The following is a 24,321-nucleotide window of genomic DNA, read 5'->3' as shown; positions in this document are numbered from 1 at the left end:
AGAGCGCGTCTCCGCCCGAGCCCCGCCCACTGACGCGCGAGGTATTTAGGGCTGCGCGCGAAAGACTTCCTCGAAGTTCAAGCAGGCGCGCGTGGAGAGAGAGTCGCGGGGCGAGTCGGGCGGCGGGTGAGTCAGTTTGGCCAGGTCGGCGGGGGTTTAGAGCGCGCCTCTCCCCTTGCGGGGCTCTGAACGCGATTTCAAGGGAGGCTTCTGGCCCTCGCGGTTCTCCCACTCCTCCTAAAGTTTCCCTCGCGCGGTTTTATGGCGGAGCCGCCCGGCTCTATAATTAGGCGCCTGAATTGAGGCTCCAGATGAGGAGGGCCCTTTGGAAACAGCCCGGTCCTGCGAGCGACGTGTCCGCTCTTGGTGGCGTGTCCCTTCGTCGTTCCGCACAGCGCGGATAATACACTTCCAGTGTGCTCTTGCAGCAGAAGTTCTCCGTGCAAAACTGGAAAAGCTGCTTCTGAAGCGTGTTGAAAGTGCGTTATCCATCGTGGGCGGAAACAGCCGTCCTCCGTAGGTTTGGACTGGAATTACTCTGCAGAGGGTTGCAGGGTAGGGCTGTAAGTTCTGCAAGAAAAAGGAGAGTTGGTTTATATACCTTGTTTTTTCACTACCCGAAGCGGCTTACAAGCGCTTTCCATTCCCCTCCTCACTCAAAGTGGTTTGCAATTACTTCCCGTTCCTCTTCTTGGAACAGATTGTGTGAAGGTAGGTGAGGTTGAGAGCTCTGACAGAACTGCTCTGTGAGAACAGAGCAGTTCTTGGATGCTTTAGGATGCTTAGGGCTAATCCTGCGTTGAGCAGGGGGTTGGACTAGATGGCTTGTATGGCCCCTTCCAACTCTATGATTCTATGAACAGCCTTAAGAACTGAGTGGTCCAAGGTCCCCCAGCATGCTTCATGTGGAAGAGCAGGGAATCAAAACTAGTTCTCCAAATTAGAGGCTGCTACTCTTAACCGCTACACCAAGCTGTTTGAGGGTGTTGCTGTTGTAGTGGGAAAAACCATATCCCTGTGTCCATATAGGGTATTCAGTAAAAAAAAAAAAAACCCTGTTGAAGGTTTGGGCATGTCTTATTGCTTCCTTGATTTCTGGCCTTATAGATGTATTTTGGGGCTTCAGCAGGGATTTTTTTTTTTTTACTGAGTACCCCATATGGATACAGGGATACGGTTTTGCCACTACTACAACTTACCATCTTCTACACACTTGGCCCCTTCACTGCTTACTCCCAACTTATAATCATTAATAAGCTAAAAAGCACTGGACCTAGAATTGAACCCTGTGGTACCCACTGCTTACTACCTTCTGCTGTGAAAACTGACCATTTATACTCACTCTGTTTCCTGCTAATTAACCAATTTTTAATCCACAAGAGGGGTTGTCATTCTGTGATTGCGGAGTCTTCTTAGGAATCTTTGATGAGGAACTATCAAAGCTTTCTATAAGTCTAGGTAAACATCTGTTGGGTCACTCTTGTCTGCATGTTTGTTTATTCTCTCAAAGAACTCTAAAAGGTTAGTTAAACAAGATCTTCCCTAACAGAGTCCATGCTGATTTTTCCTCAATAGCTTTTGTTTATCCAAGTGCTTACTAAATTTATCTTTAATAATAATACTAATACTGGATTCCTCCAACTTGTCCAGTATCAACATTAGACTGACCTGTTATTTCTTGGATCTCTGGAACTTTTTTAAAGCTGGGGGTTACATTTGCTACCTTCCAGTCTTTGGAAATTGAGTCAAATTATAGTGATAGAGGTTCTAAAAACAGACCCAGTCATTTGGAATAGATTACAATTCAAGGACTATTTGGCTTCACACAGCAATTATTGTTCCCTGTGTTTCCATGATAGGCTCCCTTTGCCTCTTCTCAGATGTGTGGGGAATGTTTGCATTAGTAAATCATGGTTCTGTGAACATATTTTTTCTTTGTGTGTTTTCAGATCTGTGAATGTCATATCTTCTGAAAACAATTGGCCCATTTGGGATAGAAATGGTGGTCTCTGCCGTAATGTCGAAAGTAGTCTAAATTATGTGGTTTATGTCACAGTCTCACTAGCTAGGAACAGAAGTGTGAGGCAGTGTGAATTTTCCCATCAAGTAAAGGGCTACAAGATCATTAGTCAATTTACTTTAAGAAAAAATAGTAAAAGTAAAAGCAGATGAAACAAAGTTTAAACACAAAAATATCCTGGCTAAACCGACACAATGTATTTCCAAATCCTGAGTAACTTCTTTATCAGATATAGGTAACTACAAAGGGAAAGGTCTTGCTGTTTAGCATCAGAATTGTTGAAGAGAATTCTGGAGGGCCTTCAAAAGCATATATGGCTTTCAAAGCTTCTGCAGGGGCTTCCCACTCAGGGTGAGAAACTAATGTCTTGAGGAGAGAAATGAAGTTCTAGTATGTGAACCTTATTGCACTGTTGTGATTGTAGTTAAACAGAATAACTTGTTTTTTTTAGCATACTTGTGTAAATAAGGCTGCTTAAAGTGGACAAATGAATTCCAGGATAAGGCAGAAGGCTGAAGCAGACAAATCTTTGGCTGCAAAGGTAACACACTTTAACTTTGTAACTTACCTTCTCTTTCTCTGTGTCAGTAGTTGTCTGTTAAAGCTTGGCAAGTAAATCAGATAATTTTCATATGGATTGTACTCAGACATACTACATTAGCATTCTTTCATTATTTGCTGCTTATAGAACTTTTACATGGAGTTAACTGCAATTTGGATTTCTTGCAGCATTAATCCTTGGATATAAGTGCTGAAAAAGTCAGCCATGAGAGTTCGGTTCTTATTTGTGAGGTAGTAATGACTAGTACCAAATGGCTAACTGAACTTCCTCACCTTAATGGGGTCAAAATGACCCCAAGACATAGGCGGGATTGTTAATATTTTTCTACAACATTTTAAATTGATGTTGAGGACAGTTGTCCTGAAGCTACTTACACTTCTCCACTTAACAATTTTCTGAAAATTTTCAACATTTATAACTACAACGTTTGTCACTTTGACCTCAGTGCTTTTCATGGCAAATTGAAAAGAATATAAAGGGTGAAATTGACATGCTGTTCTGTTCTTCCTATTATCTTTCCCGTTTTGCCCAAAAGAATTATGCTTATAATTAAAAGAGCTAAAAATATTTATTTTGCTGTGGCATTATGCTTAATATAGCTCTCAAGTCTTGTTATGACTAAATTGGAGTACTTTGCTCTTCTGCACTAGCGATTTTCTTTGCTCTCTCCACAGGCTAGAATGCAAGGCTTAGCATAGCTAGTCATGCTAGTCTTTATTGCAGATTTCTCAACCATGTTTTTTTTTATGACCCTGGAAAGAGTTCACAAATGGATTGAATTATTTGTGTGTGTGTGTGTTTTGATTAAACATTTATCAGATGATGTGACAACATATGGCCATATTGACTCACCCCCTCCCAAAATGGCCAGTGGAGAAAGTGGGAGGGGCCCTGGGTGGGTATGTACACAGCTATGCTTCCCACGTATATTCTGCATGATAGTACCACTTCTGGGGTTTCTCAACCTGAAGAATGTTTCAGGGGTTTCTCAGTGGTAAAAAAGTTTGAGAAAGGCTGTTTTATTGTCTAGTATAAGTGATAAGTGAAGAGATGACATTCACTGTGTTTTCTAAGTTTGTAGATCTGTCAGGGGGGGAGTACCTCTTTTAGAAGTGCAATAGAAGTTGAAGAGACTCCCATTAATGTTGAAATAAGAGGCTGTGAAACAGCTCTACTCTCTGTTAAATTTCAGACTTACTGGTGTTTGCTAGATCTCTAGTCTAGACTTCTATATCACCAAATTTATACTTGCTGCCTGGTTTGTCTTCAGTGGGTGCTACCTGGTGGAACATAAAATATTAAGAGTAATAGATTAACTCAAGTAAGTGGAGGCCAGTGAATACCTCCAGCAATTGTAGCCTAATTCAGCAGCAGTAAGTGTAACCTGAATTATAGCACAGTGTTGGTTCCCACAGTAGCTGGCAATTGTTCTGTAGTTCAACACTAAGCAAATTGGCAGCCGTAACTTTACCGTGGGAAAGGTGAGCTCTTGTCATGTGAATCGCTAACTTTCTCACGGTAGTATGACATTATGTTCCTGTTATTCCTATTTGATTATCTACCATTGTTTGCTATCTCATGGTGCAGTATGATTCCCTCCCGCCAAAAAAAGGCTTGAGGCAGGAATTAAGTGTTTACATATGACAAGGAAGGCAATAGATGTACTGTTCTTCCAAAAACAACACTCTTACTGGATCAGTATGTTATTTCCTAAACAGGGCAATTAGACATCTGCCACAAATAAAAGGAAACTGGTACCTTATAGAATTACCTTGCTGCCTTGGGTGCCTCAGCCCATCTTTTAACAGCATGAATCAAAACCATTGAAGTTCAGTCTCTACTTTTGGCACAATGCAAATACCCCCATGTTGGTGATACAGGAGATGTTTAAACAACTAAATCTTCTGGGCATCCAGTTACAATGCAAAGATGCATATTTCAGTTTGCTGGGACAGTAAGAGAGATGAAATAGAAAGTATGTCTATAGCTTTATAGTGGTGTCTAATTCTGGCTAACCTCTCAAACCCTGGGCTGGCTGTTGGTCCTACTTGCATGGTGGTTTGCATTAAAGAGTATTCTCTCTGATAAAACAAAAATTATTATGGTGTACTTTTCTAGTGGGTGATTAAAATATCCTGTATTCAGAAATATTTAACTACACAGTACACCATTCAAATGCCTATCATACAATTTACAAGGATTCATATCCCTAATGAATTCCAGATCTACTAGAAAATTTTGAGCATTGCCATTTCAGCTAAATTCTAATCTATTTACAGTTGCCGTACAGAAGACATGATTGGCTGATACATATAATGACCACTGTGGGAGACGTTTTCAAGGAAGCACTGATGCTGACATAGGATGTAGGAATGCTCTTTGAATGGACAATATGAGGAGGGAGTTGCAACAGGGCATGAGTTGCCTTTTTGACCACCTAATCGTTATTCTTGGCTTGACTGAGTACATTAATCTGATGAATACCCTTCCCTTTAATCTAGAATCTTTTCACAAAATCCATGTGCTACAGTGGGTTGAAACATTCTGTCTCATGCATTAATGCTTCAGAGTGAAATGTATTTCAGACTATGTAGAAACATGATCTAAATCTCGGCATATTATATTTTCTTTTTCCAAACAGGCTTCTACAGGTGATTCAAATGGCACAATTCAGAGGCAGACCCTTAAGATGATACAGCCATCTATTACAGGGTGTCTTGTCGGTAGGCCAAATAAGGTACATGCTGCCGTTGAAAAGCATTGCTTGGAAGCTAATGATTTGCTGCATAAAATGCAGTTTGCCTTCAGTGTTGAGTATAGAAGTGAATTGCTAGTACATGCAGCTTGAAGAAGAATTGGTTCTTATATGCCACTTTACCCAAAGGAGTCTCAAAGCCTTCTCTTTCCTCTCCCCACAACAGACACCCTGTGAGGTAGGTGAGGGTGAGAGAGCCCTGAAATTACTGCCCGGTCAGAACAGCTTTATCAGTGCTGTGGCAATCCTAAGGGCACCAATCTGGCTGCAGGTGGAGGAGGAGCAGGGAATCAAACCTGGTTCCCCAGATTAGAAGTCTGTGCTCCTAACCACTACACCAAGCTGGCTTGTAGACTTGAGTAGGTATGAAGGTGGCTGCCAACTTGCAAAGACCCCAGATGACACATAAACAGTTAATACTATCCAAGGAAATAAGTTTCACATTTTATCAAGTGGGTCAGAGTATGGGAGAGAAATTCCATTGGAAGTACCGATTTCTGAGAGTTTTCCCATTAAAACTTAACAGCAGGTCCAGTTGTCAGTCAAGGGGAAACTCTGGAGTGAGCAGTCTGCCCCAAACGTGTCCAAACCTGGTTCCGCAACATCATCAGAACACAAAAACACAAAAGGTGCCGTCAAAGCTTCTGACCTCATGGTAAAAGGTACGTAACCTTTTCAAAACAAAAACAGTGACCAAAATTTTGTATGAAGACATGCAGCTACTAGAGCAGGGGTAGTCAAACTGCGGCCCTCCAGATGTCCATGGACTACAATTCCCAGGAGCCCCTGCCAGCGAATGCTGGCAGGGGCTCCTGGGAATTGTAGTCCATGGACATCTGGAGGGCCGCAGTTTGACTACCCCTGTACTAGAGCAAGACCTGTATAAGCAACTGGTATATTATTTGGCACAATTGTTTGGGATATGGTAATGTTTTTTCCTAGGAAACAAAAGTAGATGCTAGGGTGCAAAAGTAAAGGCATGCGAGAGCCCAATGTCTCTTGCCAATTGGCAAGAAATTGTGACCTTTTCAGCATGCATGCTTTAGTACATTTTTTAAAATACCATGTGTTAGCATAGTTTTTATACTTATTTAATACTTGTTCAAACTTTAATAGTCTGGCTGAAATATGTGTAAATGGCATGGGCATGGCATACTACAAGACACGTAACTGCCAAAAGGGATGGCGACTCCAAAGTTGCTTTTACTCTGTCAATTCAAGGAACGGACTTAGTTTTCGAGCATTTTGATGACTTATTTGACATGAGATATTTCCCCAGGTTACTTTCACCTAAACAGCACTTGACTGTTGGGGTGCTATGATGATTTTGCCCTCTCTTACAAGATTTTGTTTTATATTGTTCTTAGCTGAACAGCCCTTTTTCAGCTTTGTTTTTCTCTGGCTGTCCCTCCCAGTCATTCAAATCTATATCAGTGAATGCTGACCCAGCTTATGGAACCAAGAAGGGAGACTCCGATCCCTTTTGTCCTTGTTTTATAATGGCACACATAATTTGCACTAGAACCCTGATTTACAATTTTAGAAGGTCTTTACTTACAACTTGTGCTTTCTCCAAAGTTCCCAAACAAGGTCTCTCCTGGCTTAAAGATTATCTCTCTGATTTTGACATCATGCCAAGTTGCTTGGTTTTGCGGAGCTTGGTGCATGTTTTCTGAAGCAGAAGTTCTCAATGCCTGAAGATTCTCTTGTGGTTCTGTACATAGATTACTGCATCTTCACTTTCAATGTTCTCTCTATCTCCCCATACTACATTGAGGAGGTCCGTTACATGGCACCTGTAGTTCAAAGGGACTAAATCCAGAACTTTCTTGTGGCACTTCTCAACATCCAAGCAAAAGATGTTGAAATCTTTAATCCCAGACATTGGGATGCTTCTCTGCATGTCTTCAGATTGTGATTCATGGTGCCATTGAATCTTTTATTCCATCCATTTGCTTGTGGATTATAAACTATGGTGGTGAGATGTTTGTTGCTACAAGCTTACAACTATTTCATTACCTATTATTACCACTCTTTCATTACCATTTAATTACAACCTTCTAGCAGGCTCTATAATGAACTCTTTCATTGCCTCTTTCATTATTAGGCTTTAAACTACTATAGAATGGTATCAGCTAGATATGGGGGGGTGGATTTTATGGAGTACTTCATCAGTGGAATGGGCTTCCTGAGGAAGTGGTGAGCTCCCCCTACCTGGCAGTCTTCAAGCAGAGGCTGGACAGATAGGATGCTTTAGGCTGATCCTGCATTGAGCAGGGAGTTGGACTAGATGGCCTGCATGGCCCCTTCCATCTTTATGAGTCTATGATAAATGGGGGCATGAACGTGGCTCCCAAATCCATGCCTATTTCTTGTGGAAAGCCTAGCCTAGTGAACACAGTGAATAAGGCTTCTGCTATTGTTTTAACTTAGTGTCCTTTAAAGGGATGACTTCGGGGAATTTAGTTGAATTATCTGCAATTGTTGAAATGTATTTATTCCCATGACGGATTGCTCTAACAACTGATCCTACAATATCCACATCTGTCTTTGAGAACTCTTCAGTTACTAGTAAAACCGGTTGTAAATGTCCTTTGGTTTTATCCTGAGCTTTGCTCACCAGCTGACATCCTTGGCAACCCTTTCAAAAAGCTTTGATATTCTTTACCAAATTGGGCTAATAAAATATGTTTGCAACCTGTATCTAGTTTTTTTTAATTCCTAAGTGTCCAGATGTTTGTTTGTTTGTTTATTTATTACATGGGTACTTCTTGGCCAAGACATAAAAGCTGCAATCTCAATTTTCTTGGGATAACCAGCCGTTTTTACTTCTTCCATATAGCAGTATGATTTTGCCTTGTAAACACTTGAAAGTTTCTGTTTTATGACCTGCTACACAATTCCTGTAAACAATCACCTTTGCTGAGTCAGAAATTGTATAGCAGGATCATTCACCCTTGGCTTTGCCTGAGTCTGTTCTGCTGATCCTACTACATTCCGTTTCTGTAGCAGCCACTCTAACTCCGGTCTAGTAGGCAATTTGAAGGCTGAGTTTGAGGCCCAGTACTGCTCACTACATTAATCAATCAGGATTGTGAGGCCATGTCATTCCCTAGGAGTATAGGAACTTCCAGTTCTCTCAGCACTCCCACTATCCACTTGGCCTTCGTATTTAATTGGGATTTCTGCCAAGTCCACATCAAATTCTAATGTTCTCTCTATCTCCCCATACTTCATTGATCCCCTTGGCTTTATGTGTTTTTCTAGCACTGTTCTTTCTTTACAAAATTGGAGTTACTAATGTAATTTCTGTACCTATGTCTTCCCAGCCTACTACTACTTGGCTGTTTCTCTCCACCGTCCCCATGTATTCCCCTGTTCAAGTCCTCCTCTTCTTGTTGGCAATCAGACCAACCTTCTTCTACTGAGGGGCTCTTTTAGGTTAAAAGAGCCATAAACACCCTTTTTAGTATCACCCCAATATCGTAGTGCAGGGCACTGGTTGGGCCAAAATGGACCAAGATGGATGCCAGCCAGGTATCAGCCTGGGGAGACAATTTTAAAATGTGACTCAGAGTGGCTGGTTGGCTAATTCCTCCCATCCCATCCTCAAGAGATGCATGACCTTAGAACAATGGGTAACCTGGACCTACTGGTTCACTCAACATAACTGTATCAGGACCCCAGCCTCACTTCTCACGTACCCCCCCCCCATTAACTGCAAGTAATCAGTGCTTAAATCTTTTCAACTTCCCAGTCGCATCTGACGAGCTATTGACTGTCTTTACCTCTGGTGAAACCATTAAGGTATTGTTTTTGGCAAGTATACCCCACATAAGGGTATGTTTAGCCCTATTACAATAGCACCCTGCTACCCAGTAGCTGTATATGTGTGTTCATGCCCCAATTGCATGCATCCCACTTCCCAAACCCTGGCCATTTTGCTCTTCAAGTTGCTGCCTCTACAGACCTCTTCAAGATCTGTAATTATCACGACATTAACCAATCTGTCAATTTATCTCTAATGTACCAAGGATTTGGGTGGTAGTTCCTCCAGAGAACACTAGGGGTCATGATGTGAAGGCAGGAAATGGCAGATCACCTCCAAATATTCCTTGCTAGCTTCCAGATAATCCTCGGATCTCCCGGGTATGCTACGCACACCATACAGTAAATGATAATACTCTAACATACCATCTTAAATATGAGGAAATTTGTTTCTGAAACTTACACACTATAATTGCTTTAGCTCCTCAAATGTCTTCAGTTTGCTCCACACAACCCATCTAGTTAAAGCTCTAAGTCTACCCTCCCCCCCCATTTTCTTTTTGTTTTCTAAAAACTTTCCTGCTTTGAGTCCTTCCCCAATTCTTACTCTTTCTTTGAAAAGAAAATAATGAGAGGCTTCCTCATCAAATATCTGAGTAAACATCACTCAGTCTTCCACAGATCTCTGAGCACGAACCAATCATTCTGTTCTCACCTTGGATCTCAAAGTCTCTACAAGCAGGTTCAAAGCTGATAAAATGTCTATACATCATCCCCTTTTTGATTTTGAGGAAATTTTTCTTCCACTGTGGTATTTCCTCCACTCCTTTGTAGAAGTGGTAATTCTGCCCTCAACTGCATTTCCTTCATCACATAACATTTATTTTTCATATTCCCTCTCTCTTGCCCTGCCTCCATCCAGCTGTGCCATTTTAGTTTTTTCCTACTCTGTTCCAATCCTGGCTTTTTTCCTGCTATTTTAGGCAATTGAGTTTTCATTATAATAATTTCCACCTCTTTCACCAGCTGTAGTTTATTCCTCTCCCTGACTAGCCTCATGAGCCTCTCTGGGTCCATGTAGTGATACCATTTCTGACAAGAATTCTGGGGTAATTCCACTCCCTTAATATGAAGTTCCTCACAAACATATAAGATATTTTCTTGTGTTTATGGTGGGACAAAACTACTTGTGGGTTTTATTGTTGGATTGTGACAGCCACCAAATATGACTATTCTACCCTTCCTCACAGGATTTGACTTTATATTGTTCTTAGCAGAGTAGCCCCTTTCCTGTTTTGTTTTTTCTTCACTAGTTGTTTGAATGTATAGGGCAGTTGGGGAGGTGGGGTGGGTGGGAGGGGATTAATGTACTTTTATTACTGCATTGTACTTTTTATGTTGTAAGCTTCCAGAAGCTGGCAGGCCTAGAAATTGAATGTATGAATGAAATGCTGATAACGATGTTTCTGTAAAAAACATTAGGTCACACCTCTTTCCTTGTTCAGCAAACTAGCTTTGTCAGTTTCTGTCCTAAATAATTAGAAGAAAACCATTTTTGTACATAGTATTTCAATTCAAAGCCAATGTGCTCTATCAAAATCAAAGCAATATCCTCTTGAATATTTAATAGTCTTAACTCCTTGCAGGCAATCCTTCATCTGTGTATTGGAAAGAGTTGGCTGAAGAGAGGAGGAAAGCTCTATATGAGGTGTTGCAAGAGAATGAAAAGGTAATTGTGGTATTAATGGGGGGGGGGGGAGAGAAATAGGTGCTTTTTGATGAATGCCCTTATTGAAAGTGTCTGCTTTTTCCAGCTCCACAAAGAAATTGAATTCAAAGATGCTGAAATTGCTTGTCTAAAGAAGGAGAATGAAGAACTGGCAGAGCTAGCAGGCCATGTGCAATATATGGCAAACATGATTGAGGTAAATTACTATGATACTATGCAGCACTAGTTCAGAATCTTATCCAATCCTACACAAAATGTCCTCCTTGCAAGGTTGCTGTGGGGCGGAGATGTTGATTTTTTCTGACCAGTTTCAGAAAATGTTAAAAACTGACATCTAGGGATAAATTTGATCTTTGTGTACCAGCTGTACACTGCTACTAGATATTAAAATTTTTATTTCTGTGTTACATTAAAGTTGATACAAAGGCACTTTTCAGTTTTGAAACATTTAGCCTACAACCTTTGCTAATGTAACAATCTGGCATTTATTTGCATGAAAAAGTAGCGCTCATAACGCAAACTCCATTATGTCCTATCTAGCTCATAATATAAGCATCAGATGCCAAGTTATATCCAATTTTCTTGTTTTGTTTTGGTATTCAGCATGCTTTCCTGACGCCCAGATTTTAGTACCTCAAATATTTCACACTCTAGCTACTTGAATTTAAATATGTCAGCTGTGTGTCCAGGAACAAAGTGACGGTGCATTTAACTTGATTGCCATTAAATTACCTCTAAAAAAGTCCGAGCTGTTAATCTCTGGTTTGTAATTACTGGTCTGCAAATATTAATAACCAGTTGTTCTTTGTAAGTAATGTTTGCTTATGTCTCCCCAGCAACTAACTGGGCATACGGCAGAAAGCTTTGAGACATGGAAAAATCTAGATCTGGAAGAAACTGTACATGAAGATCACCTTGCAGAAGAGAATTTGGATGGTGACTCTGAACAGGAATGCGCACAGATCTCTTCTACAGACAGTGTTACAGATCTAAGTACATGTGAAACCAGTAATCCTTAACACTGAGGCTGCTTGTATCCGATCAGTGCTTTAGGGGAGAATAAACTGCCAGAGATGACTTGGGTAGGGCAGGGATGGAATCCTCTGAGAACTGACAATTTAAGAGCTAAAGTATAAATTGTGGCAAGTTATTTGCACCAATGCTAGTAACTGTGTCCTGCCTAAACTGTTAATTGCATCTGGCTGCTTGTGTAAGACGGAAATACTATGTATTTCTCCATGTAAATATGTTTTATCCATGTATTAATACTTTTCATGTAACTGCCAAATAAATTTAATTATCTCACTTGTACTCACTGGCATACTCACTCGCATCCAGCACCCTTTAAGCCAAATGGGTTCTAGCTTCTGGTGCAGTAGTGCTTAAAATGACCTGATTGGCATGCAAAGGACAGTAAGTGCAGGTGAACATCTCCTTGGTGGCAGGGGGGTAGTTTAGATTCTGAGAGTGGAGAATTGATGGAGCCACACTTGGGTAGATCATTGCAACATCAGCTGTGAACTACAGAGCTGTTCCTGATTTAGCTTCACATTTGCACATAACAATCCTAAAACCTCAAACTAGAAGTGCATCTTATCAGAATGAACCAGATCAGTATATATCCGTAAGTGAGGCTTCTGTTAAACCTTGAGTAGTTTGTGAACAGGTTAGAAGAGCACCTTGTACCTCTCCCAGACATGGAAGTCCAATAGCACTGGATGTTGAACTACCAATAGGAGAAGTGACTGATCACTTGTGCTACAGGAATAGCAGAAATGGAATTTACTACTAGCTTGGAAGTGGGGCTTAATTTCAAATCGGTGTTGAACAACCGGAATGAAATTGGATATCATCAATCAATGGAAAATATTGGTCCTATCCTCGCAACTGAGGATCTTTGTTGGTCTTAAATGTGCTACTGGACTCTGATTTTGTTTTGTTAGGCTGCTTTAGACCAACACAGCTACCCACTTGAATTTGTTCTCTTTTTCTTAGCTAGAGATGTAATTAGGAAACCTCTCCTGCCTTTTTTTTACTATTGAGTATGTTAGTTCCTAAATATACACTTGCCAGCTTGGTGTAGTGGTTAGGAATGCGGACTTCCAATCTGGTGAGCCGGGTTTGATTTCCTGCTCCTCCACATGCAGCCAGCTGGGTGACCTTGGGCTGTTTTGACAGAGCAGTAATATCAAGGCTCTCTCAGCTTCACCTAAACTGTTGTGGGCAGAGGGAAGGGAAGGTGATTGTAAGCCGCTTTGAAACTCCTGGTAGAAAAAAGTGGCACATAAGAACCAACTCTTCTTCATCATCTGCTGTTTAATCAGGTTGTGCAGTGTTGCTGTGTTAATGACTCTGCCAGTACTTTCAAGAACTGTCTAGGAGAAGACTGAAATGGGACTAAATGATGACTAGACTAATTCAATGATATTTGAAACCTGGAAAACTCAGTAATAAAATTGAGAGGTGTTTGAATTAGGACAAGGCTAGAAGGAGCAGCTGTGGCAACTAAATAAACTGGGATTCTAGTGGCACATGGGAGTCAAACCACTATTATTTTGCATAGTCGGGCTGCTTTATTTAATACTGATCGTAAAGGACAAGAAAGATAGATATGTAATAGTTAACTTCATATATGTACTTTATTTAGGGAATTTATGATGCCTATTTGAGGCAACCAGTGTGTTAAAAATGACAAAAACATACCTGGGACTTCTACATGATGATCTCCCTTGAATGTGCTTCATTCAAACATTAACTTCTTCAGCACTTTTTAAGATGTGCACTCCTGAGTCCTAAATTAAACATAGGTAGCCTTATGCTTATTAAGTCCCCATTAAGCAGATAATGAAGATGGGTCGGAAATCTGCTTATTTACTGCACAAGGTATAACCAGACTTAGCAGTGAGAGCAGAAATGTGTTTATTTCATTTTAGAATATTTTAGAATCATGCATTTTCACGGGGCACTTGCAGAAGCTCCTCGTTGTCTCTCTTCAGATCCGCACCCACTTAAATTTCAGAAGTGCTCAGGTGTCACCAGATCCGTTCACTGGGCAAAAGGGCTGCTTATATTGATGGTGGGGAGTGCTCAATTTGGAAAGATTGCAGTTGCAGGGGTAGCCTCGGCAGAATTGGACTCGAAACTGGATTGCAGGTTTGTTAATGTGTACTTTGAGCTATAAACTATGAACAGGAGAAAGTGCTAGCATGTGTGGACTTCACAGCAAGTCTTTAATTTCAAGTATTTAGGGAACATACAAAATTAATTTTGGCTCCTATGTAATCGGATGGTTTTCTTCGATGGGCCTTTGGTAACATTTCCCTCGAGATCTATTCTGTGCTCTGATATCCCAGGAGTGCCAGCATTATTTCAGCATAGTTGGATGGCCAGCCAAACCATTCCATGCAAGAGAGGGATTCCAGCCTGTTCACTAGCATTTTTCCTCCTGAATCCTGAAATAATTTCAGGTAAGGGTAGTTGTTACAGCAGATGACAGTCATAAGATAACAGACCCAGAACTTGACAATGATGATATCCTGATCACCACCAGTGGAATTTTCGTCCTCTTCTTCATTCTCATCCTCATCCAGAGAGGCAAGAAGAATGTCTGAAAGGTGGAGCTCTTTGGAATGGTTTTGGTTGTTGTAGTTTAAGTAGCATATACCACATATTCCTTTCAGAAGTGCAATTCTCACCCTCCTGGAAGTATCTGCTATGATCAACATATCAGTCATGTCCTGAATATATTCCGAGGCAGGCATACTGCAGGTGACACCCCCTGAAAGGAAAAGCATTTGTTTTAAGTTTGAAGAAGAAGCTTACTAGTATGCGGGAACTCTGAATATTCCCTTCTGGCCCATTCTGCCCATATTGGATAATGCACTTCCAATGTGCATTTTCCTATGCGGAAGAGGAAAATCTACTTCTAAAATTCACTGAAAGTGAGCCTCAGGGGAGGGCAGTATATAAATATAAAAATAAATAACTGGTTGAAAAGAAGCTGGTGGTGTGAATAGACTAGCACCCCCTTTTGAAAAAAGGGAAATCTTCATTCCTTTCTCATACTCAAGTTGCTTTCTGCCACTTGCTACTACCCCATATAACTCTCTCACACCCTTTTGGTAGCACTCTTTCATTGCCTGAGGTCATGTTCTAGCACAATGTTATTGGTCTCCAGAAGCATAAAAATGTGAACTAGAGAGTTATACGAGGAGACTTCTAGGCAATTTTTAGGTATTTCAGTTCATTTATACGTGGCCTTTCTCCCCAATAGCAACAGACCTATGAACTAAGATGGGGAGAGACTGCGACTAACCCAAAGGTCACTCAGTGAACTTCCATGGCACAGGATTTGAATTTGGGGCTTCCAGCTTCTAGCCTGAGAATATCTTATGGTTTGATACAGTTAATTTAATCTATGTGTCAGTTATCTGAAACATTTCTGATAACTAGATTATATTGGTTAATATCCAACCACAATTTCTGAATGGTTAAAGTACTTAAGAAAATGTAATGGGGGTGAAGATTTCCTCCCTCTTGTTGCAGGTGCTTGAGCCCTCTGAAATTTTGTGCTGAGGGGTGGGGGTCAGCCCATTCAGGAATAGCATAGGGTGCGATGGGGATGGGGCTACTGCTAGAAATCACCATCTCTTAAGTGCCTGTCAGCGGCCCAAATTTAACTACACATTCTGAAGATGTAAAGGTCCATAAGAGGACTTGAGTCCCCAGCCTTGCTGGTTACTTGAACCGCTAATGAAGGGGGACACACACACACCCTCCTTTTTAACCTCCTCCAGGTTTCATTTCCAGTACAACCTTTCATTAGAATCTTTTTAGGGGAGGGTTTTTCCTGAATCCTGAACAATCGATCTTAAAAATAGTTTAAAAGTTTTATGTCAGACTAACTGCACAGGCTGCTCTAATTTAGCTTCAGACCTCATCCATACCTGCTATGTCCCATTCTCTCACTGCGTACCTGTATAAGCCAGAAGCCCAATGTGGTGTGCAGCTTTGACCCTCTCTTCTAAGGGTAGATCTGTATTTCTCAGGATATCACCATATCTCTTTATTTTGTCGAGGTGAAAGTTAGCATCTATTGGTGGAATGGGATCTGTCTCCTCTTGAGCAAAACGGGATTTCACGTATTTTTCATACCAGATGTGTAGCTTATTTAATACATTTCCCATATTTCTTTAAGGGGCTTTCCAGGAGAAAAAACAACAAGGTAAAAAAGTGTTATTTCCCCTAATACAAGTAGGAAACCTTTAGAACTACTGATTTACTTTTAACTCCAAAACCAAGTAGTAGGTAACTAGGCAACAGTTTGAAGCATTGTAAACAGAATGGAAAGTGGAATGGGATGTACTATTGAGTCATGCTGATATTGTCTCTAGGATTACAGTAAATTAAACAATTATCTACATTTGAATAATCATGAAATTAATCTTTCAGGTTTATTGACACAGTCTAAATTGCTTATGTGAAGTTCTTCCCCTTCCTGCCTAATTCCAAATCCCCATTTTCTCAGTCAAGGGATTCTTCACTTTTCCAAATTCCACATGAATAAGTGGATAACTGAAAATAAAACAGCCATTATGATAATGCCTTTGCATTAATCTGTGAATGTTTTTTGCATTACTGGGAACCGTTCCAGTCATTCCCATCTCAGCAAGACAGCTGGAGGAGGTGGATCAAAGGACAACCAAAAGGATGAGGGAAGCTTTAGGAAGTAAGATGACTGGAGGAATCAGTGTAAGATTTGAGCCCAATCACACCTTGAAGGTCAACAAGATTTTCCACAAGATTGAAAGACAAAGCTCCCTTTCCCAGGTGCAGGAAGGGATGTATGAGATATAAGCGTATGGAGAAAGTGGCCAATTTTTTTACTCCCTCTCCCAAAATATTAGAACTTCAAGAATACCCAATGAAACTGCTACAGATTCAGGACTGATAAAAGGAAATACTTCATGCACTATGTAATATGCAGAATTTGCAACAAGATATGATAGTGGCCAATGTTTTAGAGGGTTTTAAAGCAGTGGTTATCAACCTGGGGGTTGGGACCTCTTTGGGGGTTGAACTACCTTTTCACAGGCCAAGCAGCTTTAATGGTGCCATGGGTTATAATGGCATCAAAGCACTTCAGCTGAAGCCGAATCATCTGAATCCATATACCAAACCACTGATTTGGGTGATTCAGATTTGACTAAGTTGATTCATGCTGAATCTGAAAAGTACCAATTTTTTTCCTGTGCATATCCCTTCTTAACAGCAGGGGAGATAACAGATTTGCACTTACCTGTAACTGTTGTTCATCGACATCTTTACTGCAGACCCGCATAGGGATTTTGTTTGCATAGACCAGGCACAGGCATGTTCTTTCTACTTAAAACTCTAAAGAGGAAGCACCCCAGCCCTTTTGGAGCCAGTGCATCATGTGCTCTGATAGTGGTTGCCCCTCTTCTTTCAATTCTCATTAAGCTGCTGTGAGCCCCCCCCCCCTTAGGCACAATAGGTCCTGTGAAAACTCATGGTAGGGCATAGAAGACATTGATGGACAAGTTACAGGAAAGAGCAATTCTGTTTTCATCTGCCATCTTGTGTAGCCCCATATTGGAGCCAGTTTGGTGAGAGCCAGCTTGGTGTAGTAGTTAGGAGTGCGGACTTCTAATCTGGTGGGCTGGGTTTGATTTCCTGTTCCTCCCCCACATGCAGCCAGCTGGGTGACCTTGGGCTTGCCACATCACTGATAAAGCTGTTCTGATCGAGCAGGAATATCAGGGCTCTCTCAGCCTCACCCACCTCACAGGGTGTCTGTTGTGGGGAGAGGAAAGGGAAGGCGACTGTAAGCCACTTTGAGAATCCTTCTGGTAGAGAAAAGCAGCATATAAGAACCAACTCTTCAGTAGCAAGCCACTCACCAGTGGAGGTTGGGTGAGACTCTCACTGGAACAGCATTACCAGAAAGCTTCTGATCCTCATGATGGTGAAAGTGGAACTGGGGGAAAGGGGGCACCTGCCATTGGAGCATGATACACATGGGGGGGGGGGGAATCCCATGCATGCTCTGTATCCAAGAGGGGTGAGGGACCCCCTCTTTGGAGTTTTAAGCTAAAAAGAAAATATTTGTGGCCGGCCTCGCAAGCACAGTCCCAATGAGGGGCTGCACAAGAAGACAAAAGATTAATTATTGATTTTATGGCATCTAGTTAGTCAATTTGAGAAATGGGATGTTGGACCAGATGAGCCATTGGTTTGATCAAACAGGGATGCTCATAAAAGAGAGGAGGGAAGATTGATGTAAGCCATTTGAGGACTCCAGTGGGGAGAAAAGTGGGATATAAATGAAGTAAATTATTATTAAATGCTCCACGTCTCCAGCAGATAGATTTATTAGCTTATCAGACCCAATTAATATTTTTCTCTTCTTTACACTCTACTTTTGTATACATCTACTGAGGCTGGTGAAGGCAAACATCTCATTACCACCCCCAAGATCAAATGCAAAAAACAGCAGTTCCTGTGAGCCCTCCAGGCATTTTGCCAACTGGCTACAGGGAACCCCCCCCCCCCTCATTTTTTGCCAAATACTGCCAAAATGGCCATTTAGTGAGATACCAGTGCTGCGGATTCCCTACTGATCACCCTTCTTTCCTTTCTATGGACAAGCAGAATGTCTGAGCACTGTTGTGAGTCATGTCAACCAAAAAGATCACTACATCACATCCCTACAAAAACAGCAATGAAGAAGCCATCAGAATAATAAACTCTGAAAAGCTGTTGTTGCAATGTTGCTTCCAGGGAAAATCCAGGAGTTGTTTAAACTGGGCAATTGGGGTTTTACTGTTTTTAGAATTTTATGATGTAAACCGCCACGAGACCTATTGGGGAGCGGCGGTAATCTAAAAATAAATAAAATAAATAAATAGATGACCGCTGAAGTCCAGTCCATTGTGTTGTTGACGAAACACATTACAGGCAGGCTTTGGAACTGTTGGGAGTGGAAGGGGCATTTGCCCCAATTGAGTAAGCAAACCAAAACAAACCTGGCAGGTTGGCACTATTTTAGTAACGTAACGGTAGCAGGAAATATGAGAAGTGCAAATATCACAAAAAATGGGAAGGCCGAAAAGAAGAGGATGAAAGGCTCTCGGGAGACACATGCTATAATAAAAACCAAATCAAAAAATTATTTCACGTGTTGTCAAACGATTGTTTCCTTCTGCAAAACTCTTTAGGTCTAGCTGTACAAATGGAGCTTTTAATCAGAGAATATATATAACTTATAAATATACAGATATATATATACAACGGGTTCTTAACATTCGTAATCAAAAAATACTGTTTTGCCAATGCATTTGGCAAAGGGTGTTAGTGATTCTATTAGACTTCCCTCCCCAAGAACCTTCAATATCTGCAATTTTCAATGGTTGTATAGAAACTACCAGCTTTTAGGCCAGCCTTTTTCAACCTTGTGACTGTGGAGGAGCCCCTGAAATAAAGTTTCAGGCTTCGAGGACCCACAGAATTGATGTCAGCTGGCCACGCCTCCATGGCACGCCTCCTGGAAGTGACATGTCCCTGGAAATGATATCACCACCGACACCCTTCACCAATCTTTCGCTTCCTACCCGCACCTTTACTACTACTATGGTGGTTCTGCCTCATGTACGCCAGAAAGAAGGGCAGGAGCTAAGAAGACGGCCCGGACCCCCCCATGCCATGCCTGAATCGACTGCTCCCCTTTAATGTTTACACCCACGGCCTACCCATCGTGCCCTCCAGGTGGAGATGACCAGTTCCCTAGCTTGTGGCCAAGTCCATTAGGGCAGGACAGGAAAGGCCACGGACCCCTGGTTGGAAATCCCTGATTTAGGCTGTATCATCAGCAACACAAGGGCTTCAGTGAAAAGCTTGTCACATGACCCAGACCCTCTCAGTTTTGCAGGGAAAAGGAATTCTGCAGATCCCGTTTTTAAATAACCCTTAAGAATTCTGCTAGTTCTCAGTTAGCCCAAACTCAGTATAACAGATTAACGTGTTTATGCACAACACTTTTCTCCTTTCTTCTTTTTTGAAACAGAGGGGAGAGAAAGGAGCCAGGATTTAAATTCTTAAAAAAATCAAAACAGAACGATATTGCATATATTTGTTCTTTTTCTGGGAAAACTAATAAATGTACCCTTCCATTTGTGGTTTCCAGCCCACACACGCATGCTTGACAAGAAAATAATATCTCTGGCTTAATGAGTTCCTTATCGGAGGGTGGGGGAAAGCACAGAAGGAAATCTAAAATGACTCCGGGAATGCCAATCTCCCAGCCTTTGCATCCAGCTGAGTCCAGAGGGAGGCCGTCATCCAACATTTCTTTGTCTTGCACTCTGCTGCTCTAAGAAATCAAGGCAAGCGATGCTGGAACCGAGGCTCTGTGTGGGTGACAATACGAGCCGCTGCCTATTTTGTTTCTTCCTGCTCACTGTTTCAGGAGGAGGAGGATCAAACGTTTCAAGCAGATGCAATAATGCCCACAAAGCAAACACCAAACTGCAAAGAATGCCTCCAAGCTGCTTTCGGAACGTCTCACGCTTGCTGAGGCCGATGTACTGCAATCACGCGGTTTCACTCGGAAGCAACTAAAATAATCACAAACTTGGACAGATCACAGTTTCATAATAGCCAGGTGAAAGGCCATGGGAACCCAAATCTAGATTCCTCATACACTTTTCATCTTCAAAAGTCCGTGAGTTCCAGGACATCCCGTTTTGTTTTTTGCAGTTTAGCTACAGCACCATAGAAGTTAGTACAAGCAGCCATCGAGGCTCTTGTTCAATGTTTATTGATTTGAAGACTCAGAAGGCTGTGGCCACCTCGGTCCCACGTCGTCCACCAACTTTAATGAATTCACGGGGGAATTTATCTAGCTGCTCATATGCCAGCCGTCCCTCCTCTCCTGAGCACAAAAACAAGAGGAAATGTTTCATTCTTTGGGGTTGGGGTTGTTAGACAAGAGAGAGTCTTCTCCAGGTAGACACAATGGACAAGGCAGGAGTTCTCCCATGCTTTCTCTCTCCCTGCTCCCAGCTTTCTCCCTATAAACCAGGGTGGCCACACTGTGGCTCTCCAGATGCCCATGGACTCTAGTTCCCATCCGCCCCTGCTGGCAGGGGGCTGATTGGAATTGCAGTCCATGGACATCTGGAGAGCCACAATGTGCCACCCCTGCTGTAAACAACAGCCATTTGTGTCTGCTACAGAAAAGGAACAAGATTTGAGCTGTTTCCTAAAAGAGCATATAATCTATCATGTATTAGACTGTCCTGTTTACAATGATCCTAGATCTAAATTCTTGGGAAGTTCTCTTTTGGAGTATGACGGACTGAAAGGCGTAGAAAAAAAATGTGGTCATTTCAATCAGATATGACCCTCATCTCACTCGCAAGCTAACCCTTTTGGTGGTGGCTGCAAAGAAAATTAGGGTGAGATTTGTGACTAAGGGTTTCACTGGTAACTTAATGTGAATGTTTAAGTCATCTGACTGTGCTGGAATTTTTGTATATACTGTGCATCTGTTTTGCAATGGTTTGCTGTCTATAAACCTGGTTGTCTGTGAGGGAGTGAGTGACTTTGGGCTTTTTTCCACATCATTCTAAGTGTGTATAGGTGTTACTTGCTTGAATGGGATGCCTCTCATGGTCTTAACCCAGGAGCTGCCCTCTGACCCTCTCCTCTCTCTTTGTATTCTTTGTTCTTCCCCATTCTCCCCATTCTCTTCTTCCTAGAGTCCCAGGTCTCTATCGGTCTCTCTGGTAGAAACAATGCCCTCCTACTTCCACATACACAATGCCAAGTTCAGCGGGCCACTCGTGATAGGGAAAGGGCTCAACCACAACCCGAGTGTGAACAGAATCTACCTGAATAAATGGCAGTTTTACTTCTGCAATATATTTCTTGGGAGATTTATTTCCTGAATGCAATATCATACTTCTATGACAGAGAAAACTCTGCTATTTTAACCAGCATTCCCAGTAGTCTGAACCTGAAGACTTATCCCGTTCCAGCTCTGGGGGAACTAATTGTGGTCACCTCAACAGATGAAACAAAACATATTCATTCAAAGATTAAAGGGTTCAGTTGTTTTGGGGACTAAACTCAGGCCCTTGAAGTCTTCCTGTGGGAAGCATAGCCAGCTGTGGTCCCCATTTGAGCCACGTGCTGCGTTTGTCGATTGCTGAGAGGGGGACAGATAACAATTAAGCAAGTCAGTTTTTCTGATTCCTTTAATGAAATGAGAGAATTGTCCTTCCTTGGGAATCCCACTAACCACCCTGCCTGTTTGTCTTGGGACCCATGTTACCAGAACAACCTGTTCCATCTGGCTGGATCCCAGGCTACTCAGATAACATCTGGATCTGTGAATTCATGTGAGAAGTGCTCCAGTAGACCCAGCAGAAGAGCAGAGTCGTCACCAGGCTTTCTCACATGATCCACCCTTTCCATTTAATTCCAGATATCCAACATTGCCATGAATGGAAGGGGATTCAGCCAAAGGGGAGGGATGCTCCAGAATCTTAAAAAGCAAGCCTTTATTATACTTGAGCACACTGAAAGATCATGTTATATGTTTGTGTGTGTGCACCTCATAGGGGCAATCTAATATTCCAATCAGGAAGGTTAACTTGTTTTTTCCTGAAAGGTTTCAAATACAGTGTTGCTTTGCTTCCCTTCTTCAATAGGCAGGACCAGACAATACAACCCCAGCTGCTCCTCTTTGCATATCAGGGTGTGGCAATATACCTAGCCTTCCAGATTACTTGCCCCAGCTCTGACTCCAAAGATTGTCCACATGGAATTCTAAAATACAAATTCATGTAAAATCCAATACCAAGATCACATGGCTGACCCCTGGATTTTGCTTTATCTGTTTACATTATTTGTAGTTCTCCATTTTCATTGAAAAAAGGCAATTGCAAAATTAGAAAACAGAATGAAAAACAATCTGACCACAACCTATTCCCTTTATAAAAGTACCCTCCTGAACAATTCTGTTTTACACATGCTGTCCATATGCATGCTAGGTTGTAAGCATGTATGCACTATTCACATCTTAAAACCCCTGCATGGATGGGTAGGCATGCTGAGCATATAGAGAAGCATGATCTCACTCTAGCTCCCGGCTACAGGAGGGAGAGCGGCTATGGGATCCAGATCGTCCCTCAATGTTCCTCCTTTTTTGCCAATGTTTCCATGGGTTTGCATAGCATGAGATAATAAAAGGTCATTTATAGGGGTACAGGACAGTCAACCTACCAAGAGAGAGCAGGGTTTCAGAGGCCACTTTTCTTATTTCTTCGTTATCAGACTGGCAAAGTGTGACAAGCATTTTAATACTTTCCGTTGCCTGTGTATACATAAAAAGCATTGCAAATTATTTTCTAGTCTACTTCCAAATTTTTCATGATGTATTTACTGATTCTCAGCTTCTTGCCCAGTTCTTCAGACCTGTACACATGCTTTATGATGCACCTGCAGAACTCCCATTTATTTGATTGTTGTGTTAATTCTGTTGGAATAAGCAAGATCTGTGGTGTGCATGACTGAGCAGAATGTGAAGAATGTCTTACAGGGGGCATTGGAGAAGATGTGTATTTAGCATAGTTAGACTAGAAACTTCCTGATATTTTTCAAGTAGTTTCTTCCTATGTTCTGATTGGCTCTTTGGAGACTTCCCGCTCCTTTGGGCCTACTTCCTCCCTGCTTGCCTCCAGAACAGATACAATGGAAGAATGACTGCAAGTGACAGTTAGACAGTTTGCTAGGTCTCTCTTCTCCCCTCTCCTTCTATACAAAGTTATTTCTTTTCTTAATAAACCTACTTTATTCTTTTAAGCAGTCCCTCTTTGCACATTGGAACTCTGCCAACAAATTCCAGAGACTATGCCAGACTCACATGGATGAAGGAATGTGTTTCAGATGTGCCACTTCCATCCAACAATAGTCCCTTGAGCATTTTGTTTGTGCTCATGGGATAATGCTGGTTGTGTGAAAAAGAAAAAGAACTGCTATCTGTTGAATATTTTGTGGTATTAGCTTTTGTAATTCAAGCCTTGGTGACGTTCAGATTTGACTGCAGTTAAAACATTCTGTGTCCTAAAGGGCAGCCTTTTAAGAGTTCTGGGAACTGCAAATAGTCCAGCCACTAGGGCAGGATACAGGGAACTCAAGATGCCATTTTCAATAACTTAATAATAACTTAATAATAAAAATAACTTAATAGCTTTATTGGCTTCCAGGTCCAAATTCTGGTTTGAACATTATTATGCATCAAGATCGATGCACAATTCTAGGTGAAAACTGTGTTATTTGTGTTCTCATTCTTATTTTCCTAGTTCAGGCCCGTAAAACATGTGCTTCGTTCCAACGCATTTAAACTGCAGATACAACCATATTTAGGGTACTTAGTCATGTGGACTGAAATGGGGTTAGATCTT

General features: G+C 41.6%; 3 protein-coding genes across 9 annotated transcripts in view; 1 reads left to right on the top strand and 2 right to left on the bottom strand.

Annotated features, from left to right (window-relative positions):
* Window positions 1-12,145, top strand: GMNN (geminin DNA replication inhibitor). Its single transcript, XM_077353003.1, has 7 exons — window positions 1-126; window positions 2,472-2,561; window positions 5,224-5,319; window positions 5,864-5,999; window positions 10,752-10,834; window positions 10,920-11,030; window positions 11,671-12,145. The coding sequence occupies exons 2-7, from the start codon at window positions 2,508-2,510 to the stop codon at window positions 11,851-11,853; spliced, it is 663 nt and encodes a 220-aa protein (XP_077209118.1). The 5' UTR covers window positions 1-126; window positions 2,472-2,507; the 3' UTR covers window positions 11,854-12,145.
* A 1,310-nt stretch (window positions 12,146-13,455) lies between these two features.
* On the bottom strand, window positions 13,456-18,924 carry ARMH2 (armadillo like helical domain containing 2). Its single transcript, XM_077353002.1, has 2 exons — window positions 15,810-18,924; window positions 13,456-14,612 (listed from the first exon to the last, which is right to left on the bottom strand). Exons 1-2 carry the CDS (start codon window positions 16,018-16,020, stop codon window positions 14,164-14,166), a joined length of 660 nt encoding a protein of 219 aa, XP_077209117.1. The 5' UTR covers window positions 16,021-18,924; the 3' UTR covers window positions 13,456-14,163.
* A 154-nt stretch (window positions 18,925-19,078) lies between these two features.
* RIPOR2 (RHO family interacting cell polarization regulator 2) overlaps window positions 19,079-24,321 on the bottom strand; it is a 114,803-nt gene continuing 109,560 nt past the window's right edge. For all 7 annotated transcript variants that reach the window (XM_077353001.1, XM_077352994.1, XM_077352995.1 and 4 more), the window contains 2 exons: window positions 23,141-23,231; window positions 19,079-20,783 (listed from right to left, as the gene is read on the bottom strand). In XM_077353001.1, the coding sequence (XP_077209116.1) occupies window positions 20,683-20,783; window positions 23,141-23,231 (192 nt within the window). In that variant the 3' untranslated portion in view covers window positions 19,079-20,682. The remainder of the gene's footprint in view (window positions 20,784-23,140; window positions 23,232-24,321) is intronic.

This window comes from Paroedura picta, chromosome 9 (assembly GCF_049243985.1).
Source record: "Paroedura picta isolate Pp20150507F chromosome 9, Ppicta_v3.0, whole genome shotgun sequence".
Taxonomy (NCBI): Eukaryota; Metazoa; Chordata; class Lepidosauria; order Squamata; family Gekkonidae; genus Paroedura; species Paroedura picta.
The sequence above is the reverse complement of the archived record's forward strand: the minus strand, read 5'-3'. Positions and strand labels throughout refer to the sequence as shown.

Coding starts and splice junctions, on each gene's coding strand:
- GMNN (XM_077353003.1), top strand. CDS start 2,508: ATGAATTCCAGGATAAGGCAGAAGGCTGAAGCAGACAAATCTTTGGCT. Junction 2,562..5,223: donor ACAAATCTTTGGCTGCAAAG/GTAACACACTTT, acceptor TTTTCCAAACAG/GCTTCTACAGGTGATTCAAA. Junction 5,320..5,863: donor TTGTCGGTAGGCCAAATAAG/GTACATGCTGCC, acceptor AAAACTTAACAG/CAGGTCCAGTTGTCAGTCAA.
- ARMH2 (XM_077353002.1), bottom strand. CDS start 16,020: ATGGGAAATGTATTAAATAAGCTACACATCTGGTATGAAAAATACGTG. Junction 14,613..15,809: donor TGGGCTTCTGGCTTATACAG/GTACGCAGTGAG, acceptor TTTTCCTTTCAG/GGGGTGTCACCTGCAGTATG.